Source organism: Coregonus lavaretus (assembly GCF_964263955.1).
Source record: "Coregonus lavaretus genome assembly, chromosome: 23".
Lineage (NCBI taxonomy): Eukaryota > Metazoa > Chordata > Actinopteri > Salmoniformes > Salmonidae > Coregonus > Coregonus lavaretus.
In genome coordinates, this window is record NC_140010.1 from 7,407,738 (window position 1) to 7,427,013 (window position 19,276).

The 19,276-nt window shown below is 41.5% G+C and overlaps 2 protein-coding genes across 4 annotated transcripts; one reads left to right on the forward strand and one right to left on the reverse strand.

Annotated features, from left to right (window-relative positions):
• Positions 1-826: 826 nt before the first annotated feature.
• Positions 827-4,815, forward strand: LOC311098706 (yjeF N-terminal domain-containing 3-like). Its single transcript, XM_084139244.1, has 6 exons — positions 827-982; positions 3,171-3,279; positions 3,369-3,476; positions 3,576-3,689; positions 3,886-4,036; positions 4,259-4,815. The coding sequence occupies exons 1-6, from the start codon at positions 927-929 to the stop codon at positions 4,459-4,461; spliced, it is 741 nt and encodes a 246-aa protein (XP_083995370.1). The 5' UTR covers positions 827-926; the 3' UTR covers positions 4,462-4,815.
• A 6,273-nt stretch (positions 4,816-11,088) lies between these two features.
• Positions 11,089-14,539, reverse strand: LOC311150797 (uncharacterized protein). Of its 3 annotated transcripts, none has more exons than XM_084188326.1 (7): positions 14,458-14,539; positions 13,529-13,638; positions 13,339-13,445; positions 12,983-13,097; positions 12,613-12,793; positions 12,427-12,488; positions 11,089-12,089 (listed from the first exon to the last, which is right to left on the reverse strand). In XM_084188326.1, the coding sequence occupies exons 2-7, from the start codon at positions 13,626-13,628 to the stop codon at positions 12,076-12,078; spliced, it is 579 nt and encodes a 192-aa protein (XP_084044452.1). In that variant the 5' UTR covers positions 13,629-13,638; positions 14,458-14,539; the 3' UTR covers positions 11,089-12,075. The 3 variants fall into 3 exon arrangements, 2 of the variants coding, with proteins under 2 accessions (XP_084044452.1, XP_084044451.1); XM_084188325.1 differs by having other exon boundaries at positions 12,956-13,097; XR_014615139.1 differs by having other exon boundaries at positions 12,068-12,089; positions 12,427-12,492; positions 12,956-13,097.
• Between the last annotated feature and the right edge of the window lie 4,737 nt (positions 14,540-19,276).

A 19,276-nucleotide genomic window follows, 5' to 3' on the forward strand; every position in this document is an offset into this window, starting at 1 on the left:
TGGGGAATTTCAACCAAATAAACGTGTTTCCAATTTAGCCTGCTATTCAGTCATTGTTGTGTAAAGAATATTAAGGTGTGGAAGTGTGTGTGTGTTGGGTAAACCACCCTGTGTGTTAAGCAGCTGCTCCTCATTGTGCTGGCACCTGTAACAACAGGAGGCCTGACTGGGCAGCGGCCAGTAGAGGCATGGACCATCTCCAAGCTTATTCAGGAGGGCACAATATAATAGAATGCCCAGCCGCAAGATAGAACTGTGTTGTGTAGAACCGACTCTGTCATGTGGAGGAGAATCTCTGATCTAAGGTCATTTGTGCATGTTATTTCCTTATGGTTAAGATTGGGGCAGGATAAGATTATCCTAGATCTGCTCATGTTTCCCCTAAATTTTGTCCCATTCAACAAAGAAAGCGGCCAGCACTGGTCACTGCACCCAGACTATGTTCAACATTCACACTGAAAGAATGAAAACCGTGACTTGCCCTTTCCTTCAGTTATTTTCAACGTCTCGCTGTCTCCAGATGACGTACCTCTGTCTTCTGTTGGAAACACTGCTTCATTATGTACGTGCAGATAAAGGAGTGAGAGGCATCAATGCTGTGATTATCTGTTCAGTTCATCAGTGGGGGCTCGAAGATTGGTAACTAAGTCCCTGCATCTGACACACACCCACACACCCCTCCCAGCTGCTTTGCTTTCCAGCTGTTTGTTTGTGTGTGTGTGTTACCCCTTGCTTTAGTTGGACTGAGCTGTTGACTTTGAACCAATCAGATTCACCCACGGTAAGTCCTGGAAGGGCATTAACACTCAGACAGGATGTGTGCATCACTGTGAGTTTGAGAGACGAGAGACTAAGAGAAGGGAGCTAGACAAAATACCAATTTGCTCCAGAGTTACAATTTGCTCCCCCCATCACACATTCTGAAGATGGACTACAGCTGTTCTAACCTAGAAACACCCAGAGATCCTCTCCGCTACCTCAGGTGAGAATGAACACTGTCACACTCACTCACTCATTTTTAAGGCATTGTTGTCAATGGGTGATTGTTTTTTCATGAGTAGTGTTTTAGGAAACCCATCTACTTTGTCCCACAAAAAGTCTTAACGTGTTTACCTATTTGTATGATTTGCTCTTAATCTCTCAAATACTTGCAACAGGAATGTGAGAAAATATGTTTCTTATATTATGTTAATATTCTACATTCCAGAAATTGTGACTGAGAAATGTGTTAGGTTGATTGTGGTGGTATGTTATGAATAATCCCACTATGTGACATTTTGGAGGATTATTGTGGCCCCATAGGGATTAGGAAAGGGATTGGGAGGTCTTTACCTGCTTTTAGATGTGCTCTTTTAAATCAGACCAATCTAATAAAAATGTAGTATACTGAACAAAAATATAAACGCAACATGTAAAGTGTTGGTCCTATGTTTCATGAGCTGAAATACAAGATTCCAGAAATGTTCCATAAATACTAAAAGCTTCTCTCTCAAATTTGGTGCACAAATGTGTTTACATCCCTGTTAGTGAGCATTTCTCCTTTGCCAAGATAATCCATCCACCTGACAGGTGTGGCATATCAAGACGCTGATTAAACAGCATGATCATTACACAGGTGCAGCTTGTGCTGGGACAATAAAAGGCCACTCTAAAATGTGCAGATGTCTCAAGTTTTGACGGAGAGTGCAATTGGCATGCTGACTGCAGGAAGGTCCACCAGAGCTGTTGCCAGAGAATGTAATGTTCATTTCTCTACCATAAGCCTCCTCAAACGTCATTTTAGAGATTTTGGCAGTACGTCCAACCGGCCTCACAACCGCAGACCACGTCTAACCACGCCAGCCCACTCCACATCTGGCTTCTTCACCTGCGGGATCGTCTGAGACCAGCCACCTGGACCGCTGATGAAACTGTGGGTTTGCACAACCGAAGAATTTCTGCACAAACTGTCAGAAACCGTCGCAGGGAAGCTCATCTGCGTGCTCGTCATCCTCACCAGGGTCTTGACCTGACTGCAGTTCGGCGTCGTAACCGACTTCACGGATGAATCCCGGTTTCAACTGTACCGGGCAGATGGCAGACAGCGTGTATGGCATCGTGTGGGCAAGCGGTTTGCTGATGTTAACGTTATGAACAGAGTGCCCCATGGTGGTGGGGTTATGGTATGGGCAGGCATAAACTACAGACATCGAACACAATTGCATTTTATCAATGGCAATTTGAATGCACAGAGATACCATGATCCTGAGGCCCATTGTCGTGCCATTCATCCGCCGCCATCACCTCATGTTTCAGCATGTTTCATAATGCACAGCCCCATGTCGCAAGGATCTGTACACAATTCCTGGAAGCTGAAAATGTCCCAGTTCTTCCATGGCCTGCATACTCACCCTTCATGTCACCCATTGAGCATGTTTGGGATGCTCTGGATAGAAGTGTACGACAGCATGTTCCAGTTCCCGCCAATATCCAGCAACTTCGCCCAGCCATTGTAGAGGAGTGGGACAACATTCAACAGCCTGATCAACTCTATGCGAAAGAAATGTGTCGCACTGCATGAGATACTGACTGGTTTTCTGATCAACGCCCCTACTTTTTTTTTTTTAAGCTATCTGTGACCAACAGATGCATTTCTGTATTTCCAGTCAGGTGAAATCCATAGATTAGGGCCTAATTAATTTATTTCAATTGACTGATTTCCTTATATGAACTCAGTAAAATCTTTTTAATTGTTGCATGTTGCGTTTATATTTTTCTTCAGTGTAGTATTTACAAAGTATATTTTTTCTCACAGAATACCTAAAAGAGCAAGTTTAGTGCAACATCAGAGACAAGGAACAGAAAAGAGGAAGAAACCAGTTGCAGCAGTCCAGCCCCCCACTCCCCCTTGTTTCCCCTACCCACCACAGGCTTCCAATCTGAGGCAAAGAGGCAGTGCTAGATACCCCCCAGAATCACTCATTCATTATGGATATATATGCTGTGTATTAGAGCATGATTCCCTGAAAGTTCAGCTCCTTACTTCCTGATCTCACACGGGGTGGCCATTGATTAGACAGCAGTGATATTATACCACCCCCACTCAGAGTTTTACCTCTTAAAGGACACTTAAGTGTTCTCTCTCTATCTCTCCATCTGTTTCTCCTGATCTCTCTCTCTTTCTCCCTCAGTAATGAGGAGGCTGCAGCCTTGGAGGCAGAGTTGCTGGGAGAGTATGGCTTTGGACCGCAGCAGCTGATGGAGATCTGGGGCCATGCCTGTGCCATCGCTATCACCAAGGTCTGTGCTCTCTTTTTCTTACCTTAAGGGTAGTTTTGAGTTAGGCAATCGAATGACATGATATACAACTTCTCTTTCCCTGTGTGAAGGGCTTCCCCCTGAGTTCCCTCAAGAGGCATCCTACAGTGTTGGTGATCTGTGGTCCCAGTCAGAACGGCTGTATTGGTCTGGCCTGCGCCCGCCACTTACGTATGTTTGTGAGTAACCTGCCAGCGCACTGCATTAGATTTTTGGAACTAACTAAATGGCACTTCCTTGACACCCAGTCTCTCTTCCCTTCCACCTATCTCTGTCAGGACTATATGCCCACGGTGTACTACCCCAAGCGCTCTACTCTGGCCCTGCACCAGGACTTTACAGTACAGTGTGAGAAAACAGACATCCCTTTCCTCTCATATCTCCCCGCAGAGGTAAGGGAACTACTATGAATCAACCAACGCTAACCAAGGTTCATTTGTATATTGTGGCCGTCTGGCCGCCATGATATTGGAAAAAGAAACGAGACACTCTAAAATGTGGAATGTTCACACAACGGTTTTGTGTGAATGGTGAATGCCATTCTACTGGTTAGTGGTCTGACTGACATGTGTTTGTCTTTTCCTACAGGTGCAGCTGATAAACAATGCGTATAACCTGGTGGTGGATGCCATCATGGGGCCGGAGACGGAGCCGTCTGATATCAGTGAGCCCTACAGCAGCATCCTGCTCACCCTCAGACACATCCGTATCCCCATCGCCAGCGTGGACATCCCCTCAGGTGACCACACCAAACCTACACACACCTGGCTGACAGCATCTACCTGCAGGGTTACCAGGGGCTAAAAACCTATCCAAGTGTAGTGTTATAGGGTTGGACTGATACCATGGACTTGTCTGATGATGCCGTGATGTGTTATTTTACTGCCAGTATCAGATAAACTCAAAAATCATATGATAATGTTGGATAAATTAATTGATGACCTCATCTGTGTGATTTCAGGGTGGGACGAGGAGGAAGGGGCCAACGTCGACTGTATAAACCCGACAGCGCTCATCTCCCTCATGGCACCAAAGAAGTGTGCCGTCGGTTTCAGTGGGACACATTACCTGGTGGGACGCACCCTGCCCTATGACATCCAGAGGAAGTATAAGCTCAATGCGCCAGACTACCATGGCACAGACTGTCTGGTTGAGCTGGGGTAAACAAACAGATGCGCTGTTTTTCAAGGGTTTGAACTAAGCCCTGTTCAAATATTTAGAAGTGTAGGCCTATCCTTCCTTCATCCTTGAGGTTATCTACTGAGAGAAGAAGGATGCCTTATTTGTAATGAGGATATGTATGTAGCAGATATCTCTTTCTTAGTGTAACAAGGAAGTAAAGCTTTCTGTATATTAATAATCTCAGAAAACCAGATTGACCCGCAAGGTTCTAAACCTTGAGGAAGTTTACACAGCTGTATAAGATATGTAACATGGTGTTAAGTTTGCCAAAATGAGCTGTTAATAATTTGTCCATTTTCATGTTTGTTTGCCAAAATAAACATGAGCTGTAAATCATTTGTCAATGTTCATGTTTTTGGTTTAGTGAAGAAAATAGTTGTTGAACATAAATAAAACAAACAAAAGTATGTGTAGTGTGGTATCGACACTGATACTAAGCACCATCTCCTGTAGTTGTGCAAGGCACTTAACGCCCCACAAAGTAGAACACCTGTTAGGTAACTGTATCAAACGTGGTCAACCCTCAGTCTGGAGAGCTACTGGGTGTGCAGGCTTTTGATCCAGCCCTGCTCAAACAGAGACAGTTTATCAAGGTCCAATTTAGCAACTAATTTCTAAAATGTTGTTTGTTAGAGGGGGACTGGAATAAAAGCCTGCACACCCAGTAGCTCTCCTGGAAGATGGTTGACCACCCTTGATGTAAAACCTTGCAACATTACAACCAAATACGTTTTATGCCTTTTGAAATAATTTGCTCATTCAATCTATCAATGATCAAATGGGTATGGTAGGTTACTAAAATATAAATGTTACAACTATTTTTATTCAGTTGAAGCAAGCCCACACATTTTCTAAAGGAAATGTACCTTTTCTAATTGAGTCATATTTATCTTAGCTACATTTGAAGTGTTTACTTTGCATGCTGACTAGCATCTATTGAGTTGCAATATCCAATACATTGGCTTCCCAAATCAACTGGACGTATCTACAAAACAAATCAAGCCACATAATCCAAAAGAAACATCCAATTTTTTCCCCTAATTACTGATCGCAATTCACAAATTATTATTTTGATTCACATTTCAATTCAACGCGATTGAACCGAATCCCAAATAATACAATGGCGAAGTGAATCGTTCATTTCGTCGAAAATAAGTGTTTAAATGAATCGTTCAAAAGTAAATGAGCTTTGTATTGCCTTTGTATAGCGTGTCTGTGGAAAGTTTGGGACACGTCGAAAACATGAATACATTCTAATAATAGCTAAACAGTTAACTAGAGGCTACGTTTTGAATTGGCTACCTAGTTAGTCTGTTCTCTATCATATTTCATAGGCTAGGCCTACCTGCTACTGTAATGTCCGATTGTATCTATCTCCTTGAGCAACAGCTCACACACACATATGCAAGTGATGGCGCTGTCGTCAGCATGCTTCAGTTCGGCTGGCGACTAACGACGTCCGCATGCTTCCCAACCGAAACAGTTTGGAGGTGTTCGTGCATATATTATGACCTTTTGTTACGTTTTTGTTCGTTTTGGACAACAGTGAGGTTGTTCGGGCACACTACATTTTTTATGTAGGCAAGCCGAAGTTCGGGGCCGAAGACGCTGCTTTGTCCGTGATTGGGCAACAGTAGATTTTTCAATAGGGACCCACATTGGAGGTCTCATAATACCCATAAGGCCTTTCGGTCAAACAAGGAAATGGTTACATTCATTTTTTCCCATAGGGAATTTTAGAAACACTTAAAATAAGGGCGGTGTTTGTGTTTCGTGTAGGCTTACCCTGGCGTGACGTTTTGATAACCAGAGGTGGGACCAAGTCACTATTATTCGAGTCACAAGCAAGTCTCAAGGTCAGAGTCTCAAATCGAGTCCCAAGTACAACAGGTCAAGACTCGAGTCAAGTCGAAGTCATGCATTCTAAAAGCAAGTCAAGTCCAGTCACAAGTTGTCTAGTCTAAAAAAAAAACTTGTTCAACTACAAATCTTTGTCTATTAATTGAGGCCACCTGACAGCCCTTTTCATAAGGACCTTGTAGCAGTCGTAAGGGAATGAAATCAGCAGAAGGCAAGACAGGTTGACGTGCTCAGTGTAGATTTATTTACAGGTCTTGGTGATCCAATGGTGAAGCGCCATATCATACAAAATATACAAGTAGATTTACCAAATATACACGGGCAATAGCCCAAAATAAATAGCCTCCATCAGGCTTAACCTGTCCTACCTGAACGGACACAGGTAGAGGGCAAGACTGCACAGCCTCCCCTTGAGAAACCAAATCGAATCTGTCTGAACAGGAGCTCGAACAGGTAGGCCTGCATAATATCAGAACTTGGTCCCCAGAAACAAACATACAATTACCCAGTTGGCAAATAGAACCAATACACTGGTTCTACAATGTAAAAGGCAATTTCCACATCCATTGTTACATTAGTCTTAATCAGACTGAATGATGATTAATGATATTTCAACACCATGCATACATGGAACAATCATTTTCTCTTATTCAACTTTCTGACTCCAAAGCGTGGAGGGCAGGCCAAGTAGCCTATTTCTATGCACACTGTGGCGCGCACGCTCCTATTACGCACAACCAGAATGACAGAGCCATGGGACACAGACACTCGGAACTCTGACATAACCCGTGAAATATGAACAAATGAAACCATACATTGAATTAAATAAACAGAACTTCTACCTTGAGTGATACGAACTTTCACGTGCACTATAAACATCGCGTCCACTCAGAGCAGGGTAACGAATGTGTCTGTAGGCCTATCAAACATGGAACAGAAATGTCTACGTGTTGCAATAAACGGTACCGAGATGTAATGATGAAACGCTAACAATTATTGTCGTATTAGATTGAATATAGATCAACCACATACGGCCTATGCATTTAAACGTGAGAAAGCAACAGCCAGCATTTCAACAAGAGGGAAAAAACGTTTGGAGAACGCATGTGAAGAGCCGCACCTATGGTGCGTCACCGCCACAGTAATAATTCATTTTAACAACAAATTCCAAATGCAAGCTTCATAAATAAATTATTTGTGTTGATTCACAGTTTGCTGGTCCAATCAGAGTGCCGCGTATGCGTTTCACTAGCCAATCTGTTGCAGTTTTTTTTTTTCGCAAGGTCGATGCTGTTGCTACGGTCTCTGGCTGCGTGTAGCGTAATCCACGTAGACTGTGCCACAAAATGAGTGTCAAAACGTTACAAAACCTGGCCACTTCATTTCAAGTCATCAGTCTCAAGTCAAAGTCGATTCCCGAGTAGAGGCTCCAAGTCAAGTCATTTTATTTGTAAAATTTGTGACTCGAGTCCACAACCCCGTTGATAACCATGTAAATCACAAGGTGACTTTCATCAATATATTCGGCTCTATTTACTCTCATATTCGAAAATGCTAATTAGCATCAAAGTATACATTTACATTATTTAGCAGACGCTCTTATCCAGAGCGACTTACAGTTAGTGAGTGCATACATTACTTTTTATACTGGCCCCCCCGTGGGAATCGAACCCACAACCCTGGCGTTGCAAACGCCATGCTCTACCAACTGAGCTACATCCCTGCCGGCCATTCCCTCCCCTACCCTGGACGACGCTAGGCCAATTGTGCGCCGCCCCATGGGTCTCCGGCTACGACAGGCGAATATATTGATAACAGTCACCTTGTCCTAGAGAGATACAGTGCTTTCGGTAGGTATTCAGAACCCTTAACTGTTTCCACATTTTACCTTCCAGCCTTATTCTAAAATTGATTTAATAACTTTCCCCCTCATCAATCTACACACAATACCCCATAACGACAAAGCGAAAACAGGTTCTTAGAAATTTTTGCAAATGTATTATTCATAAAAAAACTATAATACCTTATTTAGGTAAGTATTCAGACCCTTTGCTATGAGACTCAAAATTGAGCTCATGTGCATACTGTTTCCACTGATCATCCTTGAGATGTTTCTACAACTTGGAGTCCACCTGTGGCGAATTCAATTGATTGGACATGATTTGGAATGGCACACACACCTGTCTATATAAAAGGTCCTACAGTTGACAGTGCACGTCACAGCAAAAACCAAGCCATGAGGTTGAAGGAATTGTCCATAGACCTCAGAGACAGGATTGTGTAGAGGCACAGATCTGGGGAAGGGTGCCAAAACATTTCTGCAGCATTGAAGGTCCCCAAGAACATAGTGGCCTCCATCATTCTTAAATGGAAGAAGTTTGGAACCACCAAGACTCTTCCTAGAGCTGGCCACCAGGCCAAACTGAGCAATCCGGGGAGAAGGGCCCTCGTCAGGGAGGTGACCAAGAACCCGATGATCACTCCGACAGAGCTCTAGAGTTCCTCTGTGGAGATGGGAGAAACTTCCAGAAGGACAACCATCTCTGCAGCACTCCACTAATCAGGCCTTTATGGTAGAGTCACTCCTCAGTAAAATGCACTGACAGCCCGCTTGGAGTTTTCCAAAAGGCATTTAACGAACTAAGAAACAAGATCCTCTGGTCTGATGAAACCAAGATTGACCTCTTTGGCCTGAAAGCTAAGCGTCATGTCTGGAGGAACCCTGGCACCATCCCTACGTGAAGCATGGTGGTGGCAGCATTGTGCTGTGGTTGTTGCTACACTATTGATCCTGGCTGGTCTGTGGATTGATTACATTTTAAAACCGCACCTAAATTAAATTAACAGGAATGTCCATTACTTTTCAGATATGATCATTTTCCAAAACCTTACCAGGCCTGGAAAACACCAAAACATTCCATGACTGCATGAACCCTGCAGATTTGACCAGATCTATATCCTTAAACATGGGATTGGGTACGGTTTATGATTTCAGCTTTATTTAAGATACTTGAGATCACAACACATCATATTGGTAACCTAGCAGTTAAGAGCATTGGGCCAGTAACCAAAAGGTTATTGGCACAAATCCCTGAGCCAACTAGGTGAAAAATCTGCCAATGTGCCCTTGAGCTAGGCACTTCACCCTAATTGCTCCTGTAAGTCACACTGGATAAGTGTCTGCTTAATGACTAAAAATGTACATAAAAAACTGATCACATTAACACTACTAGTTACTGGAACTGGTGAAACTATTGAATACATCCTTCAAGATGAGGAAATATGAGCCATTGTCTATTCTGTAACATGTTAGTATAGTGTCCTATCACTTCACCTAAAGCAGTTTCCCAAATGACATGTAGCTTGTAGGATCTCAATACAAATATTTGTTGATGGTCATGGGAAAATATTCCCCAAAACTCCTGGGACCCAGCATTAAAGACAGCAGTCTGCAGATGCAGAGTTCTGGGTTGATGCGTGTACTCCACTGCAGCGCACCTCACCCCACCTCCATACACTGGACCGGACTGAAAGAATATAATCAATATTGCATAAAACATTTAGCAGTAAATTAGAACAGTGGCAGCTTGATGGATACACTTAAAAATACGTCACAAAAATAGAAAAGACATACCTGGAAGATTGCTGCAGCAGACACTGCAATTCCAGTTTGTCACCAGCTGACACTGGAGAGTTCAGGTTAGTCTCCAAAGGGTTAAGTCACCCTAAAGAGAAGACATTCATGACATTAGAACAGATCAGAGTCTTACAAAGACAACAGCAATACATTGGCATGCAGTTTAACTTGTTAAACTACCCAGACTTTGTACACAATGCTTAGAACCACACTATAAAACGCATGAGTAAGAAACAAAATACATATATCAGTGGGTTGTACATCCAAGAGGGGACAATTGAGTCAGCTTTAATTGAGGTGAACACAACTGAGAATTTCTGAAGGACTGAAATACATGGCAGACATGACGCAAGAGTAATCGTACTGAGGCCAGGTCATTTCGCTAAGGCACATTTCTAGAGGGGACAGTTGTTGTGGACTTAAAGAGTCTTGAGTCGCAAAACGGCCAGGGTGACGTTTGACTGGCAGTCTCTGCAGCAGGGGACAATGGCTAAAACACTCAAATATTTCTGGATATAAAATAACTTTGAAAGGATGTGAGCAAAAGGAGTTTACCTCACGTGAACTGGCCTATTGATTGTCCACAAATGAACTAGGCAAGAGAGCAGCTTTCACTTCTGACGAGCACTGGTTGGTAGGAGCAACACTTCATTCGCCAAGGACTTGTAGACATTTTCTGTAGCTGAGCAATGAAGCATTAACAGGACCCCCCCCCCCCCCCAACCCCATGAGTAGGCCACACTAGACATGGCAAGATCATACAATATTGCTCTAGTTGGTGATTAAACTAACCACTACTGATGTGCACTGTGGCATCAAGTATTACAACTATATTTGTAACTTTAGACTACCGGTACCCAACTAACCATTAGCCCCTCAAAGGCAAACCCCACACTTTAGCCTCAGAGGGAACATATGCCATCAGAAGTTCCTTTTAAAATACTGGAACCATGGCACTTCCTGTGAATTGCAGTATAAAGTTAATTCCAGTTTTGGAAAGTATATGTTGGGAGTGAAGTTTAGACTACGAGAACTTGCTGTTAAATACTGCAACTGGCAAATCATTGAAAATAAACTGCTAATTTCCCCCATAAGTACGTTCAAGGCACACGTATTTTCAACAAATCGTTTTAATGGGCTCCATGAAGCCAAAATTGACAAAAAAATAATCGTCAATGTTGATGATACAAAGAACAGAAAGTACAAAATCGTTCCCAGGTGGATTATTGGGCAAGAAGAGTAGTAACAGTATGAGGCAAATCTTTTTTTCTAAATTCAGTCCATTATAACAAGCACATTTAAAATGCAGGCTTTGAGCAGAGCAAAACAAAATACCGTGGGCAGACTAGCACGCTGCAATTTGCAACTTCATGAACAGCCAGCCACTTCAGGCGTGCAGTGTCACCAGTCTTAAAGGAAATCACTATTTTTGGAAACTTAACACAGGAACTTCGGCTACATCAAGAACCTCATTGGTATGGGTGAAGGCATTGCTGCCTAGCAACACACAAGGAATGCATTCATAAAAATCCAAAAAGCACTTCCCGGCCAGTTTTGTCAAAAGCATCTAAGTGGAATCAAACTTTTTTTAAACTCAGTTTTAAAACTTGGCAGGAGGTAGGTCGGACATGGTCGTTTTAAAACAAAAACATGAAGCTTAACTTGCCCCATTGATATCCCCAATATTCATATTTAAGATGCTAATGGAGATGTCAGAGTGCTGGATAGGAACAGGGCGTAGAATGTAACTGAGGCTGTAGATATTCAAAAACAGCCATGTGAAGCAATGTTTTGGTTTTCACTAAATTTGCAGCACCAACAAGTCAGACACTATGCTTTATCAATTGAAATGCCATAAGAGCAAATTGAGATGCGTCCTTTAGAGGAGAACATCTCAAACTGGAACTATTTTTTTTTTTACATGGTTTGTAAATGAATGGCCGAAACTCATGGCTAAATTTAAAGACGCTCGAGCTACTTAAACACAGAATAGGACTACAAAAATCATCAGGTCAACACGTGGACAAATTTCTTGAGAGGAGCGCATCTTTTTAAATACAGCCAGCCAAGGGATGATCTTGAATCGGGGGGGCAGATTTTTACTCGTGAGCAGCTGAGGACAAGAAGTGGGCACACAGATAGACACTGAGTTTAGGAAACAAGTTTACGAACATTTGAGTTTGACAACATCCCACATAGTTACCCACTAAACAGTCCCAAATAGCTGAACCAACTAGTGGGGGAGATCTTTCTGTATAAACTGTGCTGATGTAAGATGGAGCAAATATATGATCCCAGCAGATTGCATAAGTTAGGAGTACACTTGAGGGAAGGCGAATTGAACTAGATGGCATTCTATACTAGTCAGGGGAAACAGATTTGATTCCAGAACCTTGAGGAAGTGTTCTAGGCCTATGACGCAAGAACATCAATACACGACTAATACATACCATAGCTGTCGTAGCTGTCTCTGTAGGATCCCCCAGAGCGATCCCCGTAGCCTCCCTGGCCCCTAACATTGGAGGAGAAAATAAAAAATATAGGTAAGGTCCCTGTCCGTTAAGGATGCAAGAGAAGAATTTCTACAAATACCAATTTGAGAAACTCTTAATTGGCAGTCGGACGTGTCGCCTCACCTATTGTCCCTGTATCCTCCGCCACCGGAAGAGTATCCCCCGCCACCGCCGCTCCTGTATCCACCACCGCCGCCGCTTCCATAGCTCCTGTCTCCGCCGCCACCATAGCTCCTGTCTCCGCCGCCACCATAGCTCCTCTCACCATATCCCCTGTCGCCGCCACCACCATATCCTCCACCACCTGGGAACAAACCAGAACAGTCCAAACAAACTCAAATGGAAAGCAAACACACAGAAAGGTGACTACGGCTAAGAGGGAGGGCAGGACAAAACGCTAATGGAGGATGGGGAGCACACCATTTTGCAGATTGTCTGCCCATACCTCGCGAGTAAACTCGCCCACCTCTTCCTCTCCCCCCTCCATATCCACCTCCACCGCCATATCCACCGCCTCCTCTGGAACCTCTGAATCCACCCCCTCCGCCTCCAGAACGACCACCGCCCTTGCCTGCCTCATCCACACGAATTGTTCTGCCGTCAACAGACTGCAAGAGACAGGGAGTTAGCAGCAGTTTATAGACGTTTTTATTTATATATAAATAATGGGTTAAATGCATTGACATTTGAGGTTGGGCCATCATGTTGTAAGACATTAGTAATGGCTAGATAATGTTCTCCAGAACCACGTTCAAACACATGTGCTCTAATAATCATACATGCAAAAACCAAGAGGTAAATAAATGCACTTCAGTTCTGGCTTGGGTAAATTGTGATCGACTTAGCTACCTTGCCGTTCATTCCATCCAAAGCGTCCTTCGCATCCTCGGCATTATCGTACTTTACGAAACCGAATCCACGAGACCTTCCCGTTTCTTTGTCCCTGATGACATCAACTGAGCGAAGACAAATACAGTTAAACATTTGATAATATTTAGTAACTAGCCATCGCTTATCAAATAAAATACGTAGACCGCACCTTTTGCGATGTTTCCATACTTGGCAAAAGCTTCAGCCAGAGATTCCTCTGTTGTGTCGAAGCTCAGGCCACCGACGAAAAGTTTTCCTTCGTCGGACATGTTTCTTTGTCTGCAACAGAAAAAGCCCGGGTCAAATAAAATCCCAATCGTAAAAACAGCTTAGGTACCTAGCCATTTCCATTAATATCAACGTTACCTAACGTGTTCCTGATACCTACATGAGTTGTAAAATCTTAACTAAGTCACATCTACGGTAGTTAACAATTGTCTGACGCACATTGCGCACAACAGAATTAGCTACGTTAGCCAGTTAGCGTTAGGCCAACCTGTATATTATTATCGGTATTCAGGTAAATAAAACAATTTCGAATGTTATTAAAAACGTGCTATGGCGGCCAACAGATTAAGGGTGAAACATAAAAGCGGGTTAGCCATCTGGCTAAATTAGTGTTTAGAATAATAAAAATAAGAATGAAGCGCCATTTTACACCACGTTGTTGGCCTGCTTCGCCACCTGGTGACTGGTGCTAAGCTAACGGGCTAAAGGCGGAGATGCAGCCATTTTAACAATGAAGTTGATCGCTAGTTAGGTGAAACAAGAACTGAAAATTATATTTTATTATTGTAAGAAGAAGAAAAAGGTTAAAATATCCGCCATGTATTTAATGTTAACAAGCTAGTTCTCGTAGAAAAAAATCATAAATCAGTTTAAGTGAACTAGCAAAATGAATGTGTGAAAAATAACGTTAGCTAGTTGAGTACTGTAGCTAGCTTAAGCGGATTTCGAACCACGTTTATTCAACAATAACTCAATTTATCTGTAATTTACACATTAAATATTATTTAGAATACCTAAAGCCGATCATAATAACGATAAAACAGGCAATCAGCTGAATACAACCTCCCAAAAAAATATATAAAAACGTACCTTTTACGGACAGAATGAGAAGAGCTGGTGTTCAGAGAGGCACGTCGTCACAAAAGAAATGGAAGCGCGCACTCTGTCTGTGACGACTGCTGGCGAAGTATTTAAATGACTTTGCGGTGGGCGTGATCTTGTGGTATTTGAATATGGGCGCATATTTTTCGCGGTAACCTTTTATTGACAATTTCTAACGAATTGATTAAATTATATATGAGTTGCTATTTGAGTTTGTAAACTTATACGATCAATATCTTTGTCACTTTTAAAGTCAGTCCAAATTGGGCTATATTTGATCAATTATTCAGGCTACTTTGCCAACTAGTTTTATTTAGGCAACTTTTTAAATGTGTTATTAAAACGTGGAAAAGGTACACATGGTAATGGTCCAGCGTGTCCATGTATCCCACAGTCCACCTTTTCTGCATGTACTGTATGTCACCCAATGCATAGGCTTGTTTTGCTTGTCTCTGCAACTGTAGGCCTTAGTCAAGCTACTGAGCTTTTCTTCCTAAAGTATTATTGACAGAAAAAAATTATCAGACCTTGTCACATTTTGATGCAGGCATGAATCGGTATATGGAAATGTTTGACCTTTGGCATTGGCCTGCATCTACACTGAATACAAATATAAACGCAACATGCAACAATTTTAAAGATTTTACTGAGTTAAAGTTCATATAAGGAAATCAGTCAATTAAAATAAATTCATTACGCCCTAATCTATAGATTTCACATGACTGGGAATACAGATACCTTTAAAAAATGGTAGGGGCTTGGATTAGAAAACCACCATTTGCCTCATGTAGCACGACACATCTCCTTCGCATAGAGTTAATCAGGCTGTTGATTGTGGCCTGTGGAATGTTGTTCCACACCTCTTCAATGGCTGTGCGAAGTTAATGGATATTGGCGGGAACTGGAACACACTGTCCTACACGTCCAGAGCATTCCAAACATGCTCAATGTCAGGTGGATGGATTATCTTGGCAACAGATAAATGCTCACTAACAGGGATGTAATCAAATTTGTACACAACATTTGAGAGAAATAAGCTTTTTGTGTGTATGGAACATGTCTGGGATCTTTTATTTCAGCTCATGAAACATGGGACCAACACTTTACATGTTGCTTTTATATTTTTGTTCACTACAGTTTTCCACAAAGGTGAACATGAGAGATGTATGGGGCTATTCTCTCAAGTTTATTGAGGATTTATGCCTGTAGATTTTTTCTAACTCAGACTACACCTGGGTCTGCAGCAGATAGAATGGAATATGGACTTTAGACCTATTTTGTCACAAAACTTGATTTTGAGGTGAATTATTAGGAGTGGGCAGTGCTTAATTTGTAAATTGGGAGATGCGGGAACAAAAAACGAGCCGAGCCCTGGGGGCTCTGATGTACCGGATCTTATGAGAGAGAAAAAAATCACCTTTATAATAAAGCATTGCATGCATATCATCGCTTTTGCGTGCTGGCATAGAGCAGTAGAGTAGATTTTTTTTAAAGCCTATGGTCCGGGAAAAATGTTGCCTTTTATAAACGCATTTCATGCAATTCTACATAATATTAGATGACTGGAGACTTTAGCAGAATCTTTTTGAATACCTCACAAATTGAGAATCTGAGATCAATAAAAACGACCTTGTCTTGAATGTAGCTCAGTTGGTAGAGCATGGCGTTTGCAACGCCAGGGTTGTGGGTTCGATTCCCACGGGGGGTATGAAAAATAATGTATGCACTCACTAACTGTAAGTCGCTCTGGATAAGAGCGTCTGTTAAATGATAAAAAATAAAAAAAGATCCATCAATAGCCTAGGCCTAGGTGTGTGGAGACACACATATTGTACAAAATGAAGAGGAAATAGTCCTAAAAAAGCGTTCCAGTTTCACTGACTCACCCAATAATGTGCATCTCACTCACGGGTGATGGCGGATACGCTCTGCCAAAAGCCTATCTCTCTCTTGTTTTACTTTCTAAAACAATGTTGTTCGCTCAATAGGCCAATCTTTTGAGTTATTAGAGCAATGCATGATGGGCAATGGTGTTCTACACTGCCTTTTTTTGTGTCCCACATTTATTTAAATAAAAAAACAAACGTAATCAACCAGGTTGTCACCAAAATAATTATAATATAGTAGGAGCCTTACGTTGTTTTGTTTAATTCTAATATAGTAGGAGCCTTACGTTGTTTTATTTTTTATTAATGCCAATACTGTTTTTTTTTTGCTTGTTTTTCGCTTAATACTTTGGGATGCTTGTAGTCAGAAAGGGTATTTTTGTGTGTAGGCAACATTAGGCCAACACAATTCTCTTCATAATGCATTTAATTCAAGGCTCCACTTTTTCATGTACACCATTTCTTTCATAATGCATTTTACACAAGGCTATATCGAATTTTATGAGGGTTGCCAGATTGGAGAAAAAATACTTTTTGTATTTATTTTTTGGTATCGATGAAGGTATTTGATTGGGAATGGGGATACATTTTTATGATGGGAAATTATAATACACACCATAATACACACACATGCACACAAACACTTACACACATATATACACACACTCACTTTGTTTGTACTCATGTTATAGCCAACTCTTGACTTTTGTATGAATATTTGTATCTAGTTGTCATGTATTCATTATCTTTAACTGGTGAAATGTTTGTAGTTTGCATGTTTCAGTAATGATTAACATGGTTAAATAGTTGTAAATCTCTGCTTGATTTAGCTTTTGGTATATTTGGCATTTTTATACATATTCTGTATTTTCACTGAAGAAAGCAATAATTAATCAACACACTACTGTGAATAACTGTACACTAGCTGTTATAAAACGGAAATTGCTCTCCGTAAATAAATGGTGAGAAATGCTCAGTCTGAAGCCATTTGGCTATGGGTTTCACAGCACTATAATAATACAAGTTATATCAGCTTAAAAAGGGTTTACTTACAACCTATGTGGTATAAGATGTTGGGAATAGTGGCATAGGAGAGTCTGAAATGAATGAAATACCCTAACCTTAAGCTATGTTCAATGTCAGCAGCAATTTCCAGTGAGAAATGCTCAGTCTGAAGCCATTCGGCTATGGATTTCACAGCCCTATAATAATGATACAAGTTATATCACCTTAAAAGGGTTTATTTACAACCTCAGGGGTATAACATTTAGGGCAAAGTGGTACAGGAGAGTCTGACATATAACCCCTAACTTGAGTTCATTCTTCGCCAATGAGAACCAAGAGGGGCCTAGCTTCATCCTTCATGACTGGGAAAGGCCTCGATTCTAAGCCGTAGAAAATCCTACATCCATCTCATTAGATCAGAACAGGATGGATCAACAGTGATTCCTATTACTGGTTTGCATCCCAAAAAAGTATAGTTGTGTTTTGCTGCATAACACACTTACATTATTTGTCTACCCATATGATGTGGATCATTGTCAGGTTATTTGATATATAAGCTTCAGTAACAAAATAACACCATGGTTGTAATAACACTTTAAACAGGTTGTTTGTAAATGTGTTTGTTTTGGGTCCACACTGGTAAGTTAACGTGTGTAATATTAGAAAGTCACAGAGGATTTTCTTCTGAATAACTGGTCAGGGCATAGCACTTTCCATTCAGCTTCAGGCAACTTTGATGTAAGGCTTGATCACACCTGTAGGGACTACTTCTATCCGTCATGCCCATTGTTGCTTAACCATTGTTCACTAGATATATCAATGTAATTACACCCAACACGTGTTGAAAAACAGAATGCTTGGCACCACTAGATCACATAACTAGACGTGAGCTGGATGTGATCCCAACGCTGCCACCAATGTAGCGGAAGAAAGTGAAAGCTGCAATAGGGACTCTAACCAGGGCTCATACGTGGCAAAGTGAGCTCTAACGACCGTTTCCATGAAAGCCTAGTGGGCCTCTGGGCAGAGGCAGTAGGCCTACAATGCTGGCGTATACCTTGTTACAATAGCCTAAGAATATAACATGATGGACACAACCGTAATAATCGTCATGAAACGGCCATGGAAGTGCCATAAGTGTAAGGCAACATAAATCATTATTTTACATTAACCTGTTTAACTGCATTGATATGGCTTAATTGATCATAGTCCAGACTCGTTATAGTTGCAAATACCATGCAGTTGCACCAGGGGAATTTAAACCAAACAGAGTTTTTTTTGCAGATCTTCTGTTTCCCCACATTTATTGATGAATTAATTTCCCATCATGAAAATGTATCCCCATTCCCCAATCAAATACCTTAATTGATACCACACAAAATACCCCGGACAAATACAGCTTTTTACTCTGATCTGGCAACCCTCATAAAATCCAACTAGGCACCAGTATCCCAATGTATTCAGCGTAAACAAGCATAGAAAACAGCATTGGCATTCATAAAAATTAAAATAAAACGTAAGGCTACTATTATATTATAAGTATTTTGGTGACAACCTGGTTGATTAACAATATTGGGTTGTTAACACGTTTGTTTTTTTATATAAATAAATGTGGGACACAAAAAAAGCCAGTGTAGAACACCACTGCCCAAAATGCATTGCTCCAATAACTTTCAAAAGATTGTTCTGAAGTTTGCCCCCAAAAATGTATTTTCCTGTGAATGAAGTCGCACAAAAATGTGTGGCTTTTTCTATTAATTAAGTTGGACAACATTTTTTGTATTTTTGTATTAAGCCACACAAAAATGCACGAAATCTGCTGAAATACTTTTGGTACATACGAAATCTGCTGAAATACTTTTGGTACATATTTGCACTAATTGAGTGTGAGATTGTGTTGGCTGCTCACTGACAGA